This window comes from Phodopus roborovskii, unplaced genomic scaffold, assembly GCF_943737965.1.
Source record: "Phodopus roborovskii unplaced genomic scaffold, PHOROB, whole genome shotgun sequence".
Lineage (NCBI taxonomy): Eukaryota > Metazoa > Chordata > Mammalia > Rodentia > Cricetidae > Phodopus > Phodopus roborovskii.
The window spans coordinates 13,096,707-13,120,301 of record NW_026126408.1 but is presented as its reverse complement, the minus strand read 5'-3'; the positions used below and the strand labels follow the sequence as shown (position 1 = coordinate 13,120,301).

The 23,595-nt window shown below is 41.8% G+C and overlaps 1 protein-coding gene across 5 annotated transcripts in view; it reads right to left on the bottom strand.

Annotated features, from left to right (window-relative positions):
• The window catches only part of Znf512 (zinc finger protein 512), a 47,783-nt gene that overhangs the window by 12,086 nt on the left and 12,102 nt on the right, over window positions 1–23,595 (bottom strand). For 3 of the 5 annotated variants that reach the window (XM_051181814.1, XM_051181816.1, XM_051181817.1), the window contains 7 exons: window positions 10,309–10,493; window positions 9,490–9,594; window positions 6,094–6,177; window positions 5,293–5,417; window positions 4,496–4,582; window positions 1,673–1,771; window positions 818–985 (listed from right to left, as the gene is read on the bottom strand). In XM_051181814.1, coding sequence (XP_051037771.1) covers window positions 818–985; window positions 1,673–1,771; window positions 4,496–4,582; window positions 5,293–5,417; window positions 6,094–6,177; window positions 9,490–9,594; window positions 10,309–10,493 — 853 coding nt within the window. Of the gene's footprint in view, window positions 1–817; window positions 986–1,672; window positions 1,772–4,495; window positions 4,583–5,292; window positions 5,418–6,093; window positions 6,178–9,489; window positions 9,595–10,308; window positions 10,497–23,595 lie in introns of all 5 variants that reach the window. The other 2 variants (XM_051181813.1, XM_051181815.1) reach the window with 1 other exon arrangement.

Below are 23,595 nucleotides of genomic sequence, written 5' to 3'. Positions count from 1 at the left end.
TGGGGAGATGACCAATGGACAAAGCACTTGTCATGCAAGCATGAGGGTTGGCTTTGTATCCCTAGTTTGCACAGAAAATCTGGCACTGCAGCCCACTGGTAACCCTGGCAAGCTAGCTAGCTAGACTTCTACAGAACTACTGAGCTCTGGGTTCATTCAGCAAGAGAACCTACCTCAGTAAATAAGTAGAGAGTGACCAAGGAAGACACTCAAGGTCAACTTCAGACCTTTGCATATACACACATGTGTACCTGCAAATATGTATGTGCCTACACACAGGCAAACACACATATATGCTGTGGTGGTTTGAATGAAAATGGCCCCAAAGAGCTCTGATGTTTGAATACTTGGTCTCCGGTTGATAGAACTGTTTGGGGAGGCTTAGGAGGTGTGGCCTTGTTAGAGGAGGTGTGTCACTAGGGGTGGGCTTTGAGATTTCAAAGGACTCTTGCTATTCCCAGTTAGCTCGAGCTTGTACTCTCTCTCTCTCTCTCTCTCTCTCTCTCTCTCTCTCTCTCTCTCTCTCTCTCTCTTGTACTTGAAGGTCAAGATGTGAGTTCTTAGCTGCCCTGCCACAATGAACTCTTAACCCTCTGAAACCATGAGCCCAATTAAACACTTTCTTGTACGTTGCCTTGGTAATATCATACTCTCACTCCTTGTCTCACTCCCCGTCTCCACCGTAGAAGAGACAACAAAAGCCTTCAAAGAGTACACAGGACACAAATGAGGAAGCAAGGATACACATAAGATACAAGGGGGAAGGGTGTTGGGCACAGCATACATCCTCAATGTCTAGAGAAGAATCAATACTCACAGGCCCATGCTCTGATCTCATGTGATATGCAAGTCCAGCCTTTGACCTGTATGGTTTTCCACAATGGTGACATTTCAGGGTCAACTTCTCCAGCTCTGCTGCCTCTTTGCCACATTTTCTAACATGGTACAAATATCCCATGATGCTGGTGAAGGTACTGGAGCAACTCTGAGCATGGGAAAGAAGCCTATGTTAAAATAACACTTCACATGATGCCTGAATTTCTCAGAAACCACCAGGCACCACAAACCACAAAAAGACAGTGAGGCTGCTCACCATTTCCCACTGGCATAACCCTCCTGTCTGTGAGCCACATGGTCAATCAGTTCAGTGACCACTGAGAAAGTATAACCCCATACCTACTCTGTGTCAGAACTTCCTTCTTGGACTGTAACCCAATCCTACCACACTATCAACTAGCCAACAACATCCCTGGCTAAAGGAAGAACAGTAATGAAGCTTCAAGTGGCTCTTCCAGAGGACCCAGGTTCAAATCCCAGCACTGCAACTACATGTAGCTTACAACTATATGTAACTCCAAGATCTGACACCCTTACACAGACATACCAATGCCCATAAAATAAAATAAAATAAAATAAGGAGGGGGAGGAAGAGAAAGAGGAAGAAGCAGCAGCAGCCCCTTCAAGCAAGGAGGATGAGGGGGAATATACTTGTGGAAGGGAGAAAAAATAACTATTAATGACTGCACTTTTGTGGTCTGGAAAAGTAGGTGCCGCCAGATACGCTCAGATGGTAGAGGAGTAACTCTGTAATGGAAGAAGGGGCAATCAGGAGAGAACAGAAAGACACAGACCTGAGGCTCCAGGGAGAGGAGCTGCCGCCCCGGGCTCTCACCTCACGCATGCACCTGAGCTTTCCCATTCTCTTAAGAACTGTTCGCAGCCGTTCCCTCTCGCTTGGTTCATCTACTTCTTCTCCTGCCTTCAAAATTGGCTGGAAAAAAAAAAAAAAAAAGAATAAACATGATTTATGGAACAGAAAACGAAGCAGCACCCCCCACCAAAAAAAAAAAAAAAAAAAAAAAAAAAAGGTCAATATGCTGAGCTATACTGAAGAATGGGCTCTTATGCCAGTAAGTCCAAATTCCGGCTCTCTTCATTGCAGTGGGATAGTCACTTTGTCTCCTTCTGTGGCACTGACCACGCCCATTGGGGGTGGAGCCAGGAGCGGAAGCGACCTGTGAATGAGGTTTGAGGAGGAGCTCTCTTGCTGGCTGATGCAGAGAGCATCCAGTGGAACTTGCTGGTGTTCATCTGTCTAGGTTGTTTCTCCCTGAATAAACATCTATTTGGCCTATTTGTTTATCCTGATCTTTATTAAACCGCAATACTTCATCTTTTGGGCAGCAGGAGTAAACACACTGGATACAGGAGTTCTCACCTCTACCTCCCAGTAAAGGATTAACTTAAACACACAATACTTATGGTCCCGTGCAAAGATTTCATCCTATGCAATTCTAGCACTGAAGAGACTTATCCACTCTTCTATGAGATACAAGAGCCAGATCCAGCTTCATTGAGCAGTCAATACTAAGTAAAAGACATACAAATTACTGGAACAGAAGGCCAACCAAGATGGAGGAAGCAAGTGATTTACTAGGCTCCTTGTCTCTGCATCTCCATGCAAGATCTATAGCAAGAACCAGCAGCATGAAGTGGAGAAATATTTCAGGATAGACTTCTGCCCTGGCTACAAGGCATGAGAGATGCTGGCTCCCAAGCTACCTGAAGGGAACAGCAGGTGTGCGTATGCTTCCTAAGGAGCAGTCTGCATACACTCTGCTGTAGCAGTAACAGATGCAGCAACAGGAGCTGGACGTCATCAATCTTCCCACCACCCAGCTGAGAATCTAAGATGCCTCTCCACAGCAGAGAAGACTAGGGTGGTGCACTCCTCTAGCGCACCCCTGAGAACTACTCACACAAGAGGCCAGCTTCCCTTGCTGTGTCTTGGGCTACAGCACTCAGGAGGACTTCCCAGTCACCAGTCACCACAGCTGCAGCCCAGCCTCAGGTCTCCTATATCCCCAACCTTCCACCAGATACTGCATCCTCCCCAGGTTCCACAGAGCTCCTCTCAGCCTCCTGGAGATTCCTGGTCTCTCACTTGACATCAGGGCACCAAGATGGAGGTGACATCACAGACAGACAAACCAGGCTCAGGATAATCCTTTCATATTTTTTTTTAATTTAGTTTATTTATTTACTTGCTTGCTTATTTGTTTACTTACTTATGGTTTTTAAAAACAGGGTTTCTCTATGTAGCAGCCCTGACTGTCCTGGAACTTGCTTTGTAGACCAGGTTGGCCTCAAACTCACATAGACCTGCCTGTCTCTGCCTCCTGAGTGCTGGCATTAAAATCATGCACCACCACACCCAGTGACTTACTTTATTTTTGATTTTGTGTGTATATCTGTGTAGGGGTATGTGAGTATGAGTGCCAGTACCTGTGGATGTCAGAGGTGTCAAATCTCCCAAGAACCAGAGTAAAGGCAGTTGTGAGCTGTCCAATGTGGGTGCTGGGAACAGAACCCAGGTCCTCTGCAAGAGCACTACACACTCTTAACCAGTGAGCCATCTCTCCAGCCTCCTCAGCCCAGGATGTTTCTGAATCTTTAGGGCATCTTGTTGATCCCAGGGAGGTCTCTCTGTTGAGCACTTTCTGCTCTTATACACACGATTGCCCTAATCTGCTAGGGTTTCACTATGTGGCCCGGCCAGATGGTCTGTACTAGCAATCCTCCCACCTCAGCTTCCTAAGAGCTGGAACTGCACAGGCCTGTGAGTGAAACCTTTTAACATTTGCTTTGCTTCTTGCCATGATTTTAATATTCATTTCCCTGATGATCAATGGATTGAACATTCTCACATGTAAACTGAACATCTTAAATTCTCACATGCAGCTAGGTGTGATAGTTGACATCTGTAATATCAGCACTTAAGATGTAGAGACAGTAGGGTTAGGAGTTCAAGGTCAGCCTCAGCTACCCAGGGAGTTTGAGGCCAGCCAGGGCTACATTAGATCCTGTCTCAAAACAAAACAAACACCAACCAAACTAGGCCCATGCCTATAAGAAAACTGAGGCAGAAGGATTGCTGCAAATCGGTGGCCACCTGAGTTTGAGAGTTCCAAGCAAGACTGGACTGAGGAAGGAAGGGGAGGGAGGGAAGGAGAGAGGGAAAGAGAAAGGAAGAGAGGGAGGGAGGGGTTTTTACATCAATTTCTTGGTGTTCATGAATTACATAGCAATAAACATGGATGTGAAAGCATCTGTGGTATGGCGCCTTGCAGTCTTTTGGGTATACGCATAGGAATGATGTAACTGAGTCATACGATAGTTCTATTCTTGGCATTTTGAGAGACCTTCCATATTTACTTACATGGTAGCTACACCAATTTATATTACCACCAGCAGTGGATAAAGATTCTTCTTTCCCCATAAATTTTGTATTTTAAAAAATTAAGAAACCTTTTAAAAGTGTGTATATTTGTGTAGTATATATGTATGCATGCATGTATATAAGTACATGTATGCAAGCATGTATATGCACATATGTATGTATATGAATGTACATGCATATATGCATTCATGTATGCACGCACACGTGTATATATAACTATCACACAGACTCACAAAGAACACAGGAAACACTTACCAAGCTATTATGGTTGGCCATGACATGATACTTCATCCCTGCCAGTGAATGAAGCTGTTTCCCACAATGATGGCAGGTAAACATTTCCTGCAAAGAGAAAAAGTCAGTGCTCAGTGTCAGATGCTCAGGGGAGAAACAGAGGTCACTAAATGCCATCAGCTGGGCCAGGCCAGCCTGTGTCACTTCTATCTCACCACATGCCATAGCTTGAATCTGATGCTGCCCATAGGCTCATGTGTGGAACACCTGGTCCCCAGTGGGGCCACTGTTTTAGAAGGTGTGTCACCCTTAGGAGGTGGGGTCTGGTGAGAAGGGTGGCTTAGGAGTGAGCCTGCTTCCCTCCTGTCTTTTGTCCTGATTCAGCTGCCAGGTGAAAACCTCTGATTAAAGTTCCTGGCACCTACAGATGAGTCACTCCAGCTGTCACACATTCGTGGCCACCAATGGCCACCAATGACTCTCAATCCAAGAGTCAAAGTAAACCCCTCCCTTTAACTGTTTAGGTCAGGAATATGGTCACAGTGATATAAAAACAACAAACACATCAAAGCTGTTGTCATACCTTCTGCATTCTATGAGAAGAAACCAAGGTTCATACATTAAAAAAGCAACAAGTAGTACAATTAAATAAACATGCAAACCAAACCCAAGCCTGTACATGCAAAGTCTACTGCACACTGCTACCCCTTACCCCTTAGTTAACTATAACAGATGGCACACAGTACCAGACATCTGTAGTTTAAGTACAAAAAAAAAAAAAAATCCTAAAAGTCATGAAATGCCACAAGATAGCTAACCTGTTTGCAGTTTTCCATGTGTTTCTTTAAACCCTCTATAGTCTTCCTTCCTACTGCCTGGCAGGTAGGACAGGAAACACTGCCTTTATCCATGATTTCTAAGTACCATTTTTCCTCCATACTTCCTACAATGGAAAGAATAGGACACAGTAATAATATGTAGCGTTCTCCAGAAATAAAAAGCTTAAGTCTACAATTGAGGAAAAGAATTATTAAATGGTTTGTCTTGGTAGATGACAATGAAAAGACTCTTGTGATATATAACTTCCACACATAACTTGTTTCCACTCACTATAGAGTTCCAGAAACTTCTACCCATTAACCCTGTGAAAAAACCCCATCTGAGACTCACTCCAAAGCCCAGTGACATACACACTGGGCACCACTTTTCAGACCAGGATTTAAGAAAAAGATACTGACACATGCAAAATCGTTGTCTGGGATTTTTTTCCCCTATGTGCCTCAGACCATACTAAATGTTTTATGTCATTTAAATTTCATAATTTTAATAGTTTTTGTCTATTTACATACAAGGAAACCCAGGGTTGTACAAGGGAAATAGACTGAGGTTAGAGGCATAAAGTGCCAAAGCTTAAAAGTCTATGTGACCGTCAGCCAAATCAGCAGCTGCTGCTTCAGTGGACTGCAGGTGAGGCTTGGTACAGTGCCTGCCTAGCACCAATGAAGTGCTGGGTTCAATTCCTCACACAAACAGAGGGAGAATGGAGGGAGGGAGAACTGAGAGTCTCATCTGGCACATCAGTTCTACAAAAACAACAGATATTCAAAGAGAAAACATACCTGCTGCATAAACTGGTGGTTCCTTCCGAACCCGACGAGCCTGGGGTTTGGGGTGAGGCTGAGCTTTAGGCCGCTGCTTCCTCCCTGACGTAAAACAGAAACTTAGAAACTTGAAGCCTGACATGCCAGCTTTACAAACCCCTTCCCCGTCTCTTCAGCACATTAAGTCCTTCGAAACTGATCTTCCTAAGACAGGACTGAGGGGGACAGTACACGAATGCAGGTGAAGGCCATTCCCTCTGATGGGAGATGTCATTCTGTAAATGTTTCTCTTATTGGTTAATGAATAAAGCACTGTTGGCCAATAGGAAAGCAAGATAGGCGGGACTAGGAGACAAGGAGGAGAAAGGAAGTAGTAGGGAGGAGTTTTGAGATGTAGGACCAACAGGGTAGAACTCCAGACTCTCTGGTAAGATGAGACCACGTGGACATACTGAGATTAATAGAAATGGGTTAATATTTAAGACAGAGCTAGCCAATACGAAATGCTAGTAACAGGCCAACAGCATTATATCAAATACAGTGTCTCTGTGTGTTATTTGGGGCTGGCACAGCTTTGGGACCAGGCAGGCTGGAAAACACACTCCTAACAAAATGGAACCGGCAACATGGCTAATAAGAACTTCCACTTAAAACTTAACAAAAGCTTAAGAAAGGGTTTTAGAAACAAAAGAACAGAGACAAACAAGGCTTCTTGATAGCAGCATTGTTCTCAGTTGGGCTCTGTTTTGCTAGAGACAAGATGAGATTTGTGTGGCTCCTTTAAGGGAGATTTCCTGACTCAGCATAAGCAGCAAAAAACTGAAAGGCTTTTAAAGAGCTCTGCTAACAACTTACTGGTGTATATGAGAGCTGGCAATGGCAGTGACCACATCTCCAAGCCGGCAGCATGCTGCTGAATGGCAGCGTAGACTGAGGCAGTGAGGACAGCTCTCAGTGCTGGCAGTAAAGGTACCCCTTATCCACCCCCCATCCCTACCCCCGTCATCTTGGAGAGACCACGGCTAAAACAGCTGTGGTTTTCATTTTAGCAATGTTGTTGTTTACCAGATAAAAGACTCGTGGCCAGAAAAAGATAATGATTTACAGTAAAGACAGATTCAGATTAAGAAAAACCTCTAAAGGTTTACAGTGTGTTTTAAAATATACATAGGATTGGGAGAGAAAAAGAAACAGGATAAAGTGCTTTTAAAAAGAACAATAAGAAAGAGAGTAGCTGGGTGTGGTGGCACACGCCTTTAATTCCAGCACTTGGGAGACTGAGGCAAGCAGGTCTCTGTGATTTCAAAGTAAACCTGATATACGGAGTTAATTCCAAGACTAATAAAAGTTACACAGAGAAACCCTGTCTCAAAAAATTAAAAAACAGAAGGAGAAGAAATAGAGTAATAAAAAAGCCCTGTAAAGATGGAAAGCACAAAAAGAGTATAGATACTGTATGGTATTATATTGTCTTTAAATTGTTTGACTGCTGAGCAAATAACAACTGTTAAAACAAACACTACTGGATTAATTCAATTTATATATTTTAAAAATGCTTTGACTCCAAAATTTAAGTCTAAGGCCAGGTTACTGGGGGAAAGGATTTCTATTTTTGTTTCCACAGAAAATGAAAAGCTGTGGATTCCTTCCAGAAAAACATGGTTTGATCAAGCAAGACCCCCTGAAGCAGTGTCCAGGAGATCCAACATTCAAACAGTTGGAACAAGTAAGCCTTGCAGACCACTACAACCAGGATTTCTGAGTCTTCTTAGGATCCCCATGACAGCGCCCCCTACCAGCAGGAAGCAGTTTGGAAAGAACCAGACCAAAATTCCCAAATATTGTTTATAAATGTTTGTTTTCATTTAAATGGGCCATTAAATGGGTCATTAAATGGTTAATGACCACAACCAATCTTTTTAAAGGTAAAAAAGGGGATTATGGTACAGATATGAATACTTTGTTTTCTAATGTATTTTCATTTATTGATACAAACTTAAGGTCAATTTTGTGATATGTACATTTCTCCTCTTGTTTAGGTATTGTGTTTGTTTCTATATCTCATTTAAAAATGTATAATTTAGTACAGATTTTAGATTGTTACCTATAATAGTCAAAACTTTAGTTAGGTTTTACCTATAATAGTCAAAACTTATAGTTAAAGTAGTTAGGATTTCTAGATATACAGAGATATATATGAGATGAATAGGCATTCTTCAAACCTTTCAAAGACCATTTAAAAGGGTTTAGGGTTTTTCTTGACAGTGAGACATAACTGCTCCTGGCAACACCACCTGAGTCTGAAAGGAAGATGGACATTGAAGAAACGTGTTATGGAATTTGCTTTCATTATGGCAAGACTAATCATTTGGACATGATATTGTTCTTGTCTGGACTGTGACTTTACGATGTATAAACTGGATATGCAGGACCCACAGGAAAGTAAATGCTGATATACAAGATGGACATTGCTACAGGGTTCCTACTTCATGAAAAGAGTCTACCAGACAGTCTACAAGACACAGAGAAAATGACTGACCAAATGCCAATACAGGTAGACAGCTTAAAGTTTCCTGCTTTGCTGGGGCGTCTGCCAGACACACTATGGTCTATAGGCTTAAGATGGAACATTACAGAAGAACTTTGGGTGACTGACCAGGCAGTGAGTTGTCTCTGTCATTTCTAGAGTTTATATATTATACTTCTGTGGTCTTTGAAGGAGTTGAAGACAGATAGTTATGGATATAGTTTTCCTTAGTTAGGATTAAAGATAGGTTACATATTGGACTTTAGATTCACAAAGATAGGATAGATGACAGAATATTTTCTTTAAATTTTGCTAAATGTTAATGGACTAAATATTGTTAACTGTGGTTCTTATTTGATAACTGTTTTGTTATATATTTTACTATGTTATAGTTAAAACCCTTCTTTTTATTTAGATAGAAAAGCGGAGATGATGGGAGATGTCATTCTGTAAATATGTTTCTCTTATTGGTTAATAAATAAAGCACTGTTGGCCAATAGGAAAGCAAGATAGGCAGAACTAGGAGACAAGGAGGAGAAAGGAAGTAGTAGGGAGGAGTTTCGAGATGTAGGACCAACAGGGTAGAACTCTGGGGCCCTCTCTCTGGTAAGATAAGACCGCATGGAAATACTTAAGATTAATAGAAATGGGTTAATATTTAAGACAGAGCTAGCCAATAAGAAAGGTTAGTAACAGACCAACAGCTTTATATCTAACACAGGATCTCTGTGTGTTATTTGGGGCTGGCGTGGCTCTGGGACCACTCGTAACATCCCTCAATCATATTCTAGGGGCTCCAAAGCCTCCAAACCAAGGGTTTTCTCCCTTGGGCCTTAATGGATGATGCTCAGTCTCCTACAGAAGGACAGACAGTGCAGAGCCCCTACCATAGAGCTTGTGTTTCTTCTGAGGAAGCTCTCGATAGTCTTCATCTTCTTCCTGCTTGATTTTCCTTTTTCCTTTGGCTTTTTCCTTTTCCTTTGCTCCTGCACCTGATACTACACAACAAAGGTCCATAGGTGAACACTTGGGCTGGCCTTCAAAAAACCCATCACAATACCACCAAAGGCACGGGTCACCAGGAAACACACCCTCACAGAACAGCCTGAGGAAAACTTGGCATGACAGAGCTCCCTCTTCCTTTAGACTGTCTTCCTCAGAAACTACCCACTCTTCCTTAGGCTTAAGGGTCTACAATGTCTCTCTTGACCATGATTTAGGGCTATGGACCAGAGCCCAACAAAGACGGCTATGAAACACTGACTGTGATCCTCCAGCATACCATGATAATCCATTGCCCAGTCCCCACATCCTCAAGAGCAGAGGGAAATAGAATAAGAAAAAAAAGGTCAAATGGGTCACAATCCTTTACGATAAAGGTTACAGTAAATAGGATTGGTAGAAACTCACTCTATTGACAAAGGGATAGTAATGAAGTTAACAGTGCATGACAACCTAACTCCTTAACGTCTGTCTACAAGTTGGCTGTAGTTTAAGTCCAATGCTCTGGAGACTGACACAGGAGTATCATAGTAAGTTTGATGCTAGCTTGAGCTAGACAGTGAATTTGAAGCCAGTGTGAACAACAAAGTAAAAGCCCATTTCAAACAAAATCATGTCTAATCACCAATGACAAACAACCACATGGCCCTGAAACAATACCACAACACATTCCTGTTTTAGAACTGAGAATCTGAAATGGATACCTTCAACTTGTGAAGGGGCAGCGGGCTTGATTCTTCTCATCTTCATCCAGTACGTAGATTTTCGGAAGGATGCTGGGAAATCACTCACTGGCTCACATGAGGAGGCGGATGATGAGCCACTTAAGGAGTCATCATGAGGGATGGTGTACTGGAAGCTGTTGTCCTTTATGGAGCACTGGGTCCTGCTACTGACACAACACAAAGGTATGGACCACAGAGGAGAGACTGGAGAAGTTTCCTATTAATGTTCTTATATTGTAAAAAAAAAAAAAAACAAAGTTAATAACTTGTGCAAAACTATTTAAGACTAGTTTTTGTCTTGTTTACAAAAAAAAAGAAAGAAAAAGGAAATGAAAACACAACACCCTAACACCAGTTATAACACCCTAAAACAATTACAAGTCAATTTAACACAGCATACACAATTCTTACACTCAGTGCAGAGAGGCAGAGGAAGCAGGCAATAAAACGTCCCTCTGCAGCCCAGGAAGGCATGCCTTTCCAGACTACTCTGAGAAAAGAAAGCAGGCAGAGTGACAGGACACAATGAGACCGCTCAAACACTTCTTGGATGCACAGCCACATATATCCTGTCTGCACTGATAGAAGGACCACAATCAAAAGGCTTCTCAGCACAGAGGAAAAGAAGAGTCTGGATCCTGGTGTGAATCATCCTCCCCCTCAGCCTCCCTTCCCAGCACTGATACAGGGCCCTGTCTATTTATGCAACACAACCCTTAGCTTTCACAGCTTAAGAACAATGCTATCTTGTTTTAGTGAAGTTAGCCAGAGAATCCCGGTAAATAGCTGGATTCGGATTTCTTAATCAAACTGGCCATAAAGAAAAATTACTGAGCCTGGCAGTTATGGTGCACACCTTTAATCCCAGCACTTGGGCAGGTGGATCTCTGATTTTGAGACGGGGCTGGTGTACAGAGTGAGTTCCGGACAGCCAGTTTTACACAGAGAATCTCTCTCTCTCCCTCCCTCCTCTCTCTCTCTCTAAGAAAGACTGCTGAGAAACTAGAGTGTCACATGTTCTTTCTTCTAAGTCACTCAATATGCAGTGGTGCAGCAGTTTTCAGAGTGCACAAAGACCTGTAGGACTCCCCTGTGCTAGTTCATATGACTGCAGAAAGGATGGCCCAAGGGTAAAGAGTAACAAAGAAAAGCCAGCTTGTTTCACCACAATTGGTAAATTCAGCCTGAGTCACAGGGCTACAATCCCAGCATTTGGGAGGCTGAGGCAGGAAGTCAGCCTAGACTACATAAGCAGACTCTGTCAGAAGGGGGGGGGGGGGCAGAAAGGGAGAGGGAGAAAGGGAGAGGACAGGAGGGGAGAGGGAGGAAGGGAAAGGAGGGGATGGGAGGGGAAGAGAGGGATGGGGAAAAAAGATTTTTAAATGTGACAGCTAACAATTATAGAATACTACACAGTTGTCAGTTACAATAAAGTAGTTTGGCACCCAGGTGGTGGTGGCGCACACCTTTAATCCAAGTATAGAGGCAAAGGCAGGAGGATCTCTGTGAACTTGAGGTCAGCCTGGTCTACAGAGTGAGTTCCAGGACAGCCAAGACCTCACAGAAAAACCCTGTCTCAGAAAAACCAAAACCAAGAAATAAAACAGTTCAGCATGTAAAGGGCTAACTGGATTAAGGGGGTTACTACTAAATACAAAAGGAAACACAACAGGATCTCTCTTACAATGGTATCTCAATAAATTAAACACAAACACATATATAAAGCAGATAGAATTTTAAGAGAGTCATAAATAAGGACAAATGTATTTGCTTTCATGGTTTCTTCTGAGAGGAAGGAGACAGAGTAAAACATTGAAGGGTGTCATTCTAGGAAACGGGGAACAATTATCAGCTCTCTATATGAAGTCCAATATAATAAATTATTATATATTCACTATGGAGCAGTCCTGGTAGGTGTGGCAGAATTAGCTGCTTACTCCCAAGTATGCATTAAACAAAAGTAGGTGGTGGCACAGGGAGTAAAAACAGGGAGAAGTGACCCATGCTGTCACTTTCCTGTGGGTGTTCTATGGCTCTGCCAGAAGGGTAGCTCCCTCCACATAAGACTAACTATACCAAGTTCATCTTGAGACCACAGGAAGCTGGCCCAGAGTGTAGGGAACACTGGAGAGGAGAAAGAAAAGAAGGTGGCCATATAATTATGCATATACAATGGCAAAAGTGACAGCTTAGGCTGAGCTATGTGTGTGGAAGACAGGGAGACACTTAAATCAGCCTGCCAAGGACAAAATATGACGAAGAACAGCCTGAAGCACTGAAAGACTTGAAACAACAGAGTCTGAGAGAGACTCTGTGGCCTATCTGCAAACCGGACAAGCCAGGCAAAGCACAATAGCAACAGGTCTAAGAACACAACTGAGGCTCCCACTAGTGCCCCCCAAGGTGAGCCAACACTACGGCCTCAAACTACACCGACAACTAAAACAAACAGCAGTATTCAGTAACCTCAAGTAATACATCATTAGCAGCTGCTGAACCAAATATGCTCCAGACACTGGGAATGCTAAACACTGTCAAGCAATTATGCAAATCGCCTAAGAAGGAAAACACATATAAAATGAAGGGCAGAACTTATCAGTACACAGGAAACATAAATTTACATGAAATTTAAAACTCATTGCACGGGCTCAGGAACAGAATGCAGAGGACAGGAGGAGTCATGCAAAAGATGGAAAAGCAGCCAGCACAAAAAAGTCTTCCAAGCTGGGGGTGAACCTCTGAGTCCTACCCTGAGTATAACTGAAATTCCAAATGGGAAAAGAGAAAGAAACCAAAGTAGGAAACACACTGGGAGAGAGGGATGACTCAGTCAATATAGTGCCCACACCCAAGGAAGAACAGCTGTAATCCCAATACTGGGAGGTAGACACAGAAACCTACTGGGCCGCCAGCCTGGGGAAATAGTGAGAGGGCTGGCTCAGCAGGGAGAGGTGCTTGCCACCAAGCACAACTCCCTGAGTTTGATCCCCAAGACCAGCATAGTAAAAGAAACCACCTCCTGCAAGTTGTGCTCTAGCATCCACACAAGTACTGTAAATGAGCACCCCCAATAAAATAAATAAAAATGCCAACAAATTTTCTAGGCTTTTATTTTATGTGTCTAAATGTTTTGCCTGCATATTATTATGTGCACCAATGTAGTCATGGTACCTCTGTGAGTCAGAAGAGGACATCAGAACGCCTACACCTGGAGTTACAGATGGCTGTGACCCACCATATGGTGCTGGGAGTTGAACCCAGGTCCTCTGCTAAGAGAAACAAGTACTTTTAACTGCTTAGTTGTCTCACCAGAAGCCCTCCTCCACATCCCTGCCCCCCAAGACAGGAGTTCTATGTACAGCCCTGGAACTTACTCTTTAGACCAGGCTGGCCTCAAACTCACAGAGATCTGCTTACCTCTGATTCTGGAATACTGGGATTAAATGTGTGCACCACCATTGTCCTGCAACTTTCTTATAAATAAATAAATAAGCACATACATACATAAAGGTGGAGAGTAATTGAGGAAGACAGTCAACATCAGCATCTGCTTACACACACACACACACACACACACACACACACACACACACACGCATGCACACAGATGCCATACACCCACACAAAAAGAAAAACACATTTGGAAAAAAATAAAATTGGTTTAAAACCCCCTAAAGTTGACAACATACATAAATTGAAAGAGTCAAGAAGCTTAACAGTAAGATCACTCAAAGAAAAGGATAGCTATGAACATCTTACTAAAACTATTAAAGACAAAGTCTTTCAAAAAAACAAAAAACAAAAAACTTCAGAAAAGCAGTGTTTTACAATACAGGGAACAATGATTCACAGGATCATGAATGCCCAAGCAAAACCAAGGAAGGCAGGTGGCCTTGAGATACTGTTTGTCAATTCAGAATTCTAGCTTCAATAAGACATTCCTACAGTAGTATTTCTTCAGATGAAGAAAAACTAAGAATTTGTCTTCAGTAGATCTGTTCTGTGAGAACTGTGTAAGCAAGTCACTGCAGCTGAAGAAAACGCTATGAAGGGAGACTCAGATTTGAAGACCGAGGAAACAGAGGCTACTGGGGTAGGAGAGGGAAGAAAGGGGTTAACGGAGACTAAGGGTTTATGAAAATGCCGTATGGAAGTCTACTATTTTGTAAACTCTATTTTTTCTTTTTTCCATTTTTTGTGTGCAAGCTTATGCTTTGATTTTTATATGTATGTGAAGTGCATGCACTTCATTCTCTGGGGGCGGCAGGGTCTCTCAATCAAATCCAGAATGAGCTGATGTAGCTATTCTTGCTAGCCAGCCTGCTCTGTTTCCTCCAGCTTCTGACACTGGAATTACAGGCGGGCCACCAAGCTCGTCAGACCTTTCCATGAGCTTCTGGGGATCCAAATTCTAGACCTCCCATTTGCATAGCAAGCACTTTAGCCACTGAGCCATCTTCTGTAACCACTACCGGTCTTTTGTAAGTCCTGTGTTAGTTAACACTGTCGACTCAACAGGATCTAGAATCATAAGCCTCTGTCAGGGCACACCTGTGAGGAACCATCTAGACTAGATTAGCCTGGACAAGCCTGTGAGGGGTTACATTAATTAAGTTAATTAAGGTGTAAAGAACCAACCTGAAATTAGCAATGTGTGGCAGGGTCAGACTCCAGGAAAGGAGCCCCTGAGGAGACTGAATGAAGCTGTGAAAGTGAAGAAACAGAACAGGATACTGAAGATGCCAGAACCATAGGACTTTCCTCCAGGAAAGCTAGAGGCTGTGTGTACTACAAAGGGCAGAGCTGGAGGGACCAGGCCACTCAAGCCCTCTGAACCCAAATGAGGGACACACAGCTGCAGGGTTTGGTATTTGCCCTGGTAGGTTTCAGTCTTGCATCAGTCTGACCATTGCTATGCTCCAATTCTCTTTGGGTTGGGAATGTTTACTTTGTACACCTTTGTTTTAAGTATATAATTTGTTTTTAATCGTACTTAACCTCAGAGTTAAGAGACTGCCTGGAATGTCAGAAGAAACTTAGAAGTGTTAAATAGGATTGGAACTGTTAGACCACGAGCACTTTTTTAGTTGAACAGAATGAATACACACACACACACACACACACACACACACACACACACACACACACACAGGGTTCTTTTGTTTGGGTTTTTATTTTGGTTTTTGTTTGTTTGTTTGTTTGTTTGTTTGAGACAGGGTTTTTCTGTATAACAGCACTAGCTGTCCTGGAACTCACTCTGTAGACCAGGCTGACCTCGCACTCACAGAGATCCACCTGCTTCCACCTCTCGAGTGCTGGGATTAAAGGTGTGGTAATATAGTTTTGCACTATGAAGTAGCCATGAAGCTATGGAGACAAATAATAGAATAGAAGGGTGTGTGGCTTAGCAAGCAAAGGTGCCTACTGTCATCCCTGATTACCTGAGTTTGATTTTCAGGGTCCACCTGGTGGAGAAAACTGACTCCTACAAGTTGACCTCTGACCTCCACACATGTACCTTGACACCCACACAAGCATACACATACAAAAAAAAAAGATGTAACAAAAAATAAACCTGGGGTTTCTGGGTTCCAAGTTGACAAGGGGTAAAGTTTTGATCTACTTGTGAAGGAGTATATAGATTAGGTTAGCCTCTGAGCATGTCTGAGTGGGTATCTTCACTGAGTTAACTGAGATAGGAAGACCCTACCCTAGAAAGGGGCACTATTTCCTGGGCTTGGGTCCTGAGATATGATTTAAAAGTGTGTGCTGCCCACTAAAGGACCTGAGTTTGGTTCCCAGCACCCGCATCAGGTGACTCACAACTCCCTGTAAATCCAACTCCAGGGGATTTAATGCCTCTGCCCTTGCCAGATACCATATATTCACACACAGCACACACATAAACACAAATACAATAAATCTTAAAATCATGAATCAAAGAAATTGTACTATGTAATCAGCAGACATGTGATGGCTATTTTAATTTCAGATAAAACAGGCTTCAGGACAAAGAGTTTGTCAGATATAAAAAGACAAAATGACAAAATGTCAAATTATTCAGAAGACATAATGATCTGTTACTGCATCTAATAATAGAGTCTCAAAATACACATACTGAAAACTGACAAAATTAGAGAAAAGCAGGCAATTCCATAAGCTTAAAAAATTATAGTCATCAGAGGGCATGGTGGCGTACACCTTTCATCCCAGCACGTTTAATCAGGAGGCAGAGGCAGGATCTCTGTAAGTTCTAGGTCAGCCTGGTCTACAGAGAGAATCCCAGGACAGCTAAGGCTGTTACACAGAGAAACCTGTCTTTAAAAAGTAATTACAGTTGTAGTACATTTTGGGTCTCAAACTTACATTTTCATTGAAGGGAGGAAAATCACCATGTGTTTTGTAATTGTATCAGAGTCAAGTTAGAAACTAAGAGTAGTAAGATATTCTAAAACAAAACAAAAATATTTATATATCTAGGAACTTAATAACCTGCTCCTAAATAATTTGCAGGTAAAATGATATCATAAAGGAACCTGGAAATACTGTACAGTGAGCACTAAGATGCATTTATCCTCAGGTGTGGTACACATAGCAGGGCACCTGAGAGGGAAGGCAAAACTCTAATTGCTCACTTCAGCATGACCCAAAATCACAGACAAAGGGATTCAGTTAAAGATACTTTAAAAAGAAACACAAACTTAACCAAAGAAGACAAAGAAAATTTAAGGCACAAACTAGGAGGAAAACTCTTGATTCTTTGAAATGAGCATTAAATGGAGAACTTTAGGTAAGGTGCTTGCTTATCATGCACAGGACCCTGAGTCTAATCTCTATGAGTTTGAGGGTAGCCGTCTACATAATAAATTCCTGGACAAATACCATCTCACTCCCCGCCCCCCCCCAAAAAAAAACTCTAGATGAAAGAAAACCTTTGCAAGCATAAGAAGCAACGTTCTTTTTCTTTTCTTTCTTTCTTTTTTTTTTTTTTTTTTCTTTTTGGTTTTATTTTTGTTGTTGTTGTATGTTGTTTAAGACAGGGTTTCTCTATGTGGCCCTGGCTGTCCTGGAACTCTTTCTGTAGACCAGGCCTCCAAACTCATAGAGATCCACCTGTCTCTGCTTCCCAAAAGCTGGGATTAAAGGCATGTGCCATGGCCCCGGCCCCACCCTCACAGGTTTAAACAGGATAACAGGATTCTTAAAAGTAACACAGATCCAGAAGCTGGCTTAGTGGTGAAAAGTGTTTACTATGCAAGCATGAGGACCTGAGTTCAAATCCCCAGCACACAAATAAAAGATAGCTGTTGAGGTATTTCTTCATTACTCTAGCACTGGAGGAAGAGGAGGAGTCAACTAGATCCCAGGAGCTTATTGGCCAGACAGTCTAAATTTTCTACACAACCACCACTCTCCTAAGAACCAGACAGTGCAAGAGAAACCAAGGAACAAAACACCATAAGGAACAAAGACCAGACTAGATATCAGCACATAGAATCACAGTCTTCCCAAACCCAGATGCCTAGACACCAGTGTAAAAACACAATTACAGCCAGGATGATACATCTGCACTGGAGTCCAGCAACCCTACAACAGCAGGCCTGGAGTATTGCAAAAATAGTGAAGCAAAAGACAAAGACCTTAAACAGTCTTTATGAATATGATAGAAGTCTTCTAACAGGAAACAAGTATATCCCTTAAGGAAACAGATGAAAACACAAACAGTGGAAATAAACGAATAAAACAGTCAAAACAGTCAACCTGAGAGTGGAAATAGAGTCAATAAGGAAACCTAAAAAGAAGACAACCAGGAAATGAAAACTTTTGGAACAGGAAAATCAGAGGCAAGCTTCACCAAAGAATAGAAGAGGTGGATCAAAAAAAAAAAAAAAAAAGATAAATCTAAAAACATCCAGGAAATCTAGGACAGTGTGAAAAGACAAATCAACAAATAGTATGAATAGAGAAGAATCCCAGCTCAAAAGCACAGAAAAATTTTCAACAAAATCACAAAAGAAAGTTTCTTAACGTAAAGAAAAACATGCCTATCAAGGTACAAGAAGCACACAGAACCCCAAATAGACTGAACCAGAAGAGAAAGTCTCCCCACCATATAATAATCAAGACACTAAACATACAAAATAAAGAAAGAATATCAAAAGCTGCAAGGAAAAAAGACCATGTAACATATAAAGGTAGACCTATTAGAATAACACTTGACTTTCAATTGAGACTCTAAAAACCGTATGTTCTACAGACTCTAAGAGACCACATATATCAGCCCAGATTACTACACCCAGCAACTCTCAATCACAATAGATGGAGAAAATAAGACATACCATAATAAAAAAATAAATTTAAGCAATATCTATTTACAAATCCAGCCCTACTATAGGTGCTAGAAGGAAAATTCCAACCCAAGAAGACACAAAGAATAAATAACCCCAAACAAGCAAACCAAAAGAAGGAAGACACACACACACCACCACCACCACCACCAACAACAACAACAAAATAACAGGAAACACTGCTCATTGGTAAATGTCAACATCAATGGTCTCACTTCCCCAATAAAAAGACACAGGCTAACAGAATGAATAAAAAAACAGGATCCATCTTTCTGCTGCAACAAGAAACACACCTTAATATTGAGGGCAGACATCATCTCAGGATAAAATGATAGAAAAGGAGATTCCAGGGGGCTGGAGTGATGGCTCAGTGGTTAGGATCACTGGCTGGTCTTCCAGAGGTCCTGAGTTCAATTCCCAGCAACCACATGGTTGCAACCATCTGTAATGAGATATGGTGCCCTCTTCTGGTCCACAGGTGTACATGCACATAGAACATTATATACATAATAAATAAATAAATCTTAAAAAAAAAGATAAAAGAGGATATTCCAAGCAAATGGACTTAAGAAACATGGTGGGGTAGCCATTTTAATATCTGCCAAATAGACTTCAAACCAAAACTAGTCAGGAGAGATGGGGAAGGACACCACAGACTCATCAAAGGGAAAATTCTAAGGACATTGCAATTCTTAACATTATAAGCACCACATGCAAGAGCACCCCCAAAAGAAACTAAATCACATATTGACCCTCACACTGACAGAAGGGGACTTCAATACCCTACTCTCACCAATAGACAGGACACCCAGTCAAAAACTAAACAGAAATGCTGGAGCTAAATAGCATTATAAATTAATCTACCTATTTATTTACAGAATGTTTTGCCTGGAAACAAAAGAATATACCTTCTTCTCAGCACCTCATGTCACTTTCTCCAAACTGACTACATAGTCTGGCACAAAGTAAGTCTCACTAGATACAAGACAACAGAAATTACCCCCTGCATCTTTTCTGATGCAGAAACAGAACAGAAACAACAGAAAGCTTACAAACTCAAGGAAATGGAACAACTCACTATTGAATGAAAAATGGAAAATTGAGTTCAAGTACTCTGGAGGCACAGACAGGAAGATCTCTGTGAGTTCAAGGCCAGTCTGGTCTACAGAGAATGTTCCAGGACAAACTCCAAAGCTACACAGAGAAACCCTGACTGGAAAAACAAACAACCCCAACACAAAAAACAAACACCCCCTCTCCCAAAAAAAAACTTTCTAGAACACAAGAAAAATGAAAATGAATATACAACATACCCAAATTTATAGTACACAATGAAGGCAGTTTTAAAAGTTAAGTTTATAGCACTAACTGCCTATATAAAATTAAAAAAAAAAAAAAAGTAGAGATCTCATATTAGTAATTCAACATCGAGCCTGAAAGCTCTAGAACCAAAAGAAGAAATCACATCCAAAAGGAATGGACAACAAGAAATAATCCAACTCAGGGCTAAAGTCAATAAAATAGAAAAAAAAAAAAAAAAAAAAAACAAAGAATCAATGAAACAAAGAGTTGGTCCTTTGAGAAAATCAGTAAGACTAACCTTTACCCAAATTAACTGAAAGGCAGAGAGAGAGGCTATCCAAATTAACAAAATTAGAAGTGGAAAAGGGGGCATAACAATAGACACTGAGGAAATCTAGAGAAAATCATATGGGCATATTTTAAAAACCTGTACTCCACCAAATTAGAAAATCTAAGAGAAATGGATAATTTTCTCAATACATACCACTTACCAACATTAAAACAAGATCAGATAAGCAATTTAAACAGACCTATAGCTCCTAATGAAATAGAAGCAGTAATTAAGACTTCCAGCCAGAAGGAGCCCAGGGCCTGATGGTTTTAGTACAGAATTCAACCATACTTTCAAAGAAGAGTTAATACTCCCCAAATTATTCCAAAATAGAAACAAAAGAAAGATTGTGAAATGCATTTTACAAAACCACAGTTATCCTGATACCCAAACTACATAAAGACCCGACAAAGAGTTACAGACCAATTTCTGTTATGAACATGATGCAAAAATATTCAATAAAATACCTGCTAACAGAATTGAAGAATACATCAAAAAGATCATTCTCCATGACCAAGTAGACTTCATCCCAGAGATGCAGGAATGGCTCAACAAGCATAAATTAATAAATGTAATCCACTATATAGACTAAATGAAAGACAAAAACCACATGATCATCTCATCAAATGCAGAAAAGGCCTTTGACAAAATACAACATCCTTCATAATAAAAGTCCTGGAGACAACTTATGCTGGAGAGGATGTGGAACACTCCTCCACTGCTGGTGGGAGTGCAAACTCATACAGCCATTTTGGAGATCAGTATGGCGGTTCCTCAGGAAAATGGGAATTAGTTTACCACAGGACCCGGCAATTCCTCTCTTAGGCATATACCCAAATGATCCACATCCATGCAACAAAGACATGTGCTTAACTATGTTCACAGCAGCATTATTTGTAATAGCAAGAACCTGGAAGCAACCTAGATGCCCCTCAACTGAAGAATGGATAAAGAAGATGTGGCATATCTACACAATGGAATACTACTCTGCAGAAAAAAAAAATAATGGAATCATGAAATTCGCAGGCAGTGGATGGAACTTGGAGAAACCATCCTGAATGAGGTAACCCAGTCACAAAAAGAGGAACATGATATGTACTCGCTCATATATGGATTTTAGACCTAGAGCAAAGGATCACCAGCCTATAATTCACACCACCAGAGGAACTAGGATACAAGGTGTATTCTAAGAGATTCATATAAAGTCCCTCACAGAAGGGGGAAGGGACAAGTCTCCCAGAGCTCAGGTGAAGTGGGGGAGGGCAGCGAATGGAGAGAGAAGTAGGAGAAAGAGAAGGGGAGGAGCAGAAAGCATGTGCGACTAGGAAGATTGAGCCAGGGTAGGAACAGAAGACAGGAAAGAGACAGAGAGAGGGAGAGGGAGGGGGAGACGGAGAGGGAGAGGGAGAGAGAGAGAAGGTAAAAGAGGGAGCCATTATTGGTTTGAAGAGAAAACTGAACCTAAAGAAAGGTCTAGAGAACTACAAGACTGCTGCCAACTAACAATTTGAGCAACCGTGAAAAGGCTACCATAAATGCCCTTCCGGGATAGTGGGATCAACAACTAACTTATCCACCATCATGGAGTCCTTGTCTAGTACCTGTTGGAAACAGAAGCAAACACCCATACCTAAACACTGAGTCAAACTAGAATCCAGATGCAGAGGGAGAGGACAAAACCAGGTTGCAGAAACACAGAGACAGCTGACCTGAACAAGGCCCCCAGACTGATAGCTGGGAATCCAGCATGGGACTGACTCAGACCCCCTGAATATGGGTCTCAGCTAGAAGGACTGAGCAGTCTAAGGAACCTCAGACAGTGGAACCAGGATGTATTCCTGGTGCACAAAAGGACCTTGCGGACACTGCCCTCCCATGGATGTATACTCCCTTAACCTAGAGACAGAAGTCCTCATCCCTACTTCAAATGACTTGACAGATCTACATGACCCCACCTGGATGACATTGCCCTACGTGTGGAATTGGGGTGGGGGGATGGGAGGAGAGGGTGGTCAGGGTACATGTGAGGGGGCAGAGAGGGTAAGAGGGAGGGAAGGAGAGAAAGGGAACCGGGATTGACATGTAAAATTAAAATAAATAAATAAATACATAAAAGTCCCAGAGAGATCAGGGATATAAGAAACATGTTTCAGCACAATAAAGGCAGTTCACAGCAACCCTACAACCAACATCAACTTAAATGGAAAGAAACTCAAAGCAATTTCAGTAAAATCAGGGACAAGATAAGGTTCCACTCTCTCCACATTTATTCAATATAGTACTCAAAGTCTTAGCTAGAGCAATAATACAACTGAAAGAAATCAAGGGGATACAAATTGGAAAGGAAGAGTCAGTGTTTTTATTTACAGATGATATAATAGTATACATTAGTGACCCTAAATATTCCACCAAGAAGCTCCTACAACTGATAAACATTTTCAGCACAGTAGCTAAATTAAATCACAAAAATCAGTAGTCCTCCTATATATATCTGACAAACAACTGAGAAAGAAATCAGGGGAGCAATATCTCTCACAATAGCCTCAAATAATATAAAACATCTTGGGGTAACTCTAACCAAGCAAGTGAAAGACTTGCAGGATAAAAACTTTAAGACCAGGCATTGGTGGCACATGCCTTTAGTTCCAGCACTCAGGAGGCAGTGACAGGTGGATCTCTGTGAGTTCGAGGCCAGCCTCATTTACAGAGTGACAAAGCCACAGAGAAACCCTGTCTCAAAAAACTAAAAAAACAAAATAAAACAAAAAAGCCTTTAAGACATTAATGAGGATATCAGAAGATGGAAAGCTCTCCCATGTTCATGGATCAGTAAGATTAACAAAGTAAAAATGGCCACCCTACCAAAAGCAATCTACAGATTCAAAATTCTAATATTCACAGATCTTGGAATGATAATTTTCAGCTTCATATGGGCACACACACACACACACACACACACACACACACACACACACACACACACACACACACAGTAAAATAATCCTGAATAATAAGAGAACTTCTGGAGGTAGCACTGTTAGGAACTAGCAGCCAGCTGACCCCTGCCCCAACGATGGTCGGGACGCTCATGGCCCTGTCATCCCTACCTCAGCTTTACCTGGAGGCCAGAGGACTCAGTTACGCATGCGCAAGCCTCTTTTAAAGCAAGCGTGCCAAGTGCTTCTCTCTCTCTTTCTCTCTCTCTGCTTCTCTGCCTCTCTCTGCTCTTTGCTCTCTCTAGTTTCTCTCTGTTTCCTCTCTTTGCTCTCTCTCTCTGTTCCCTCT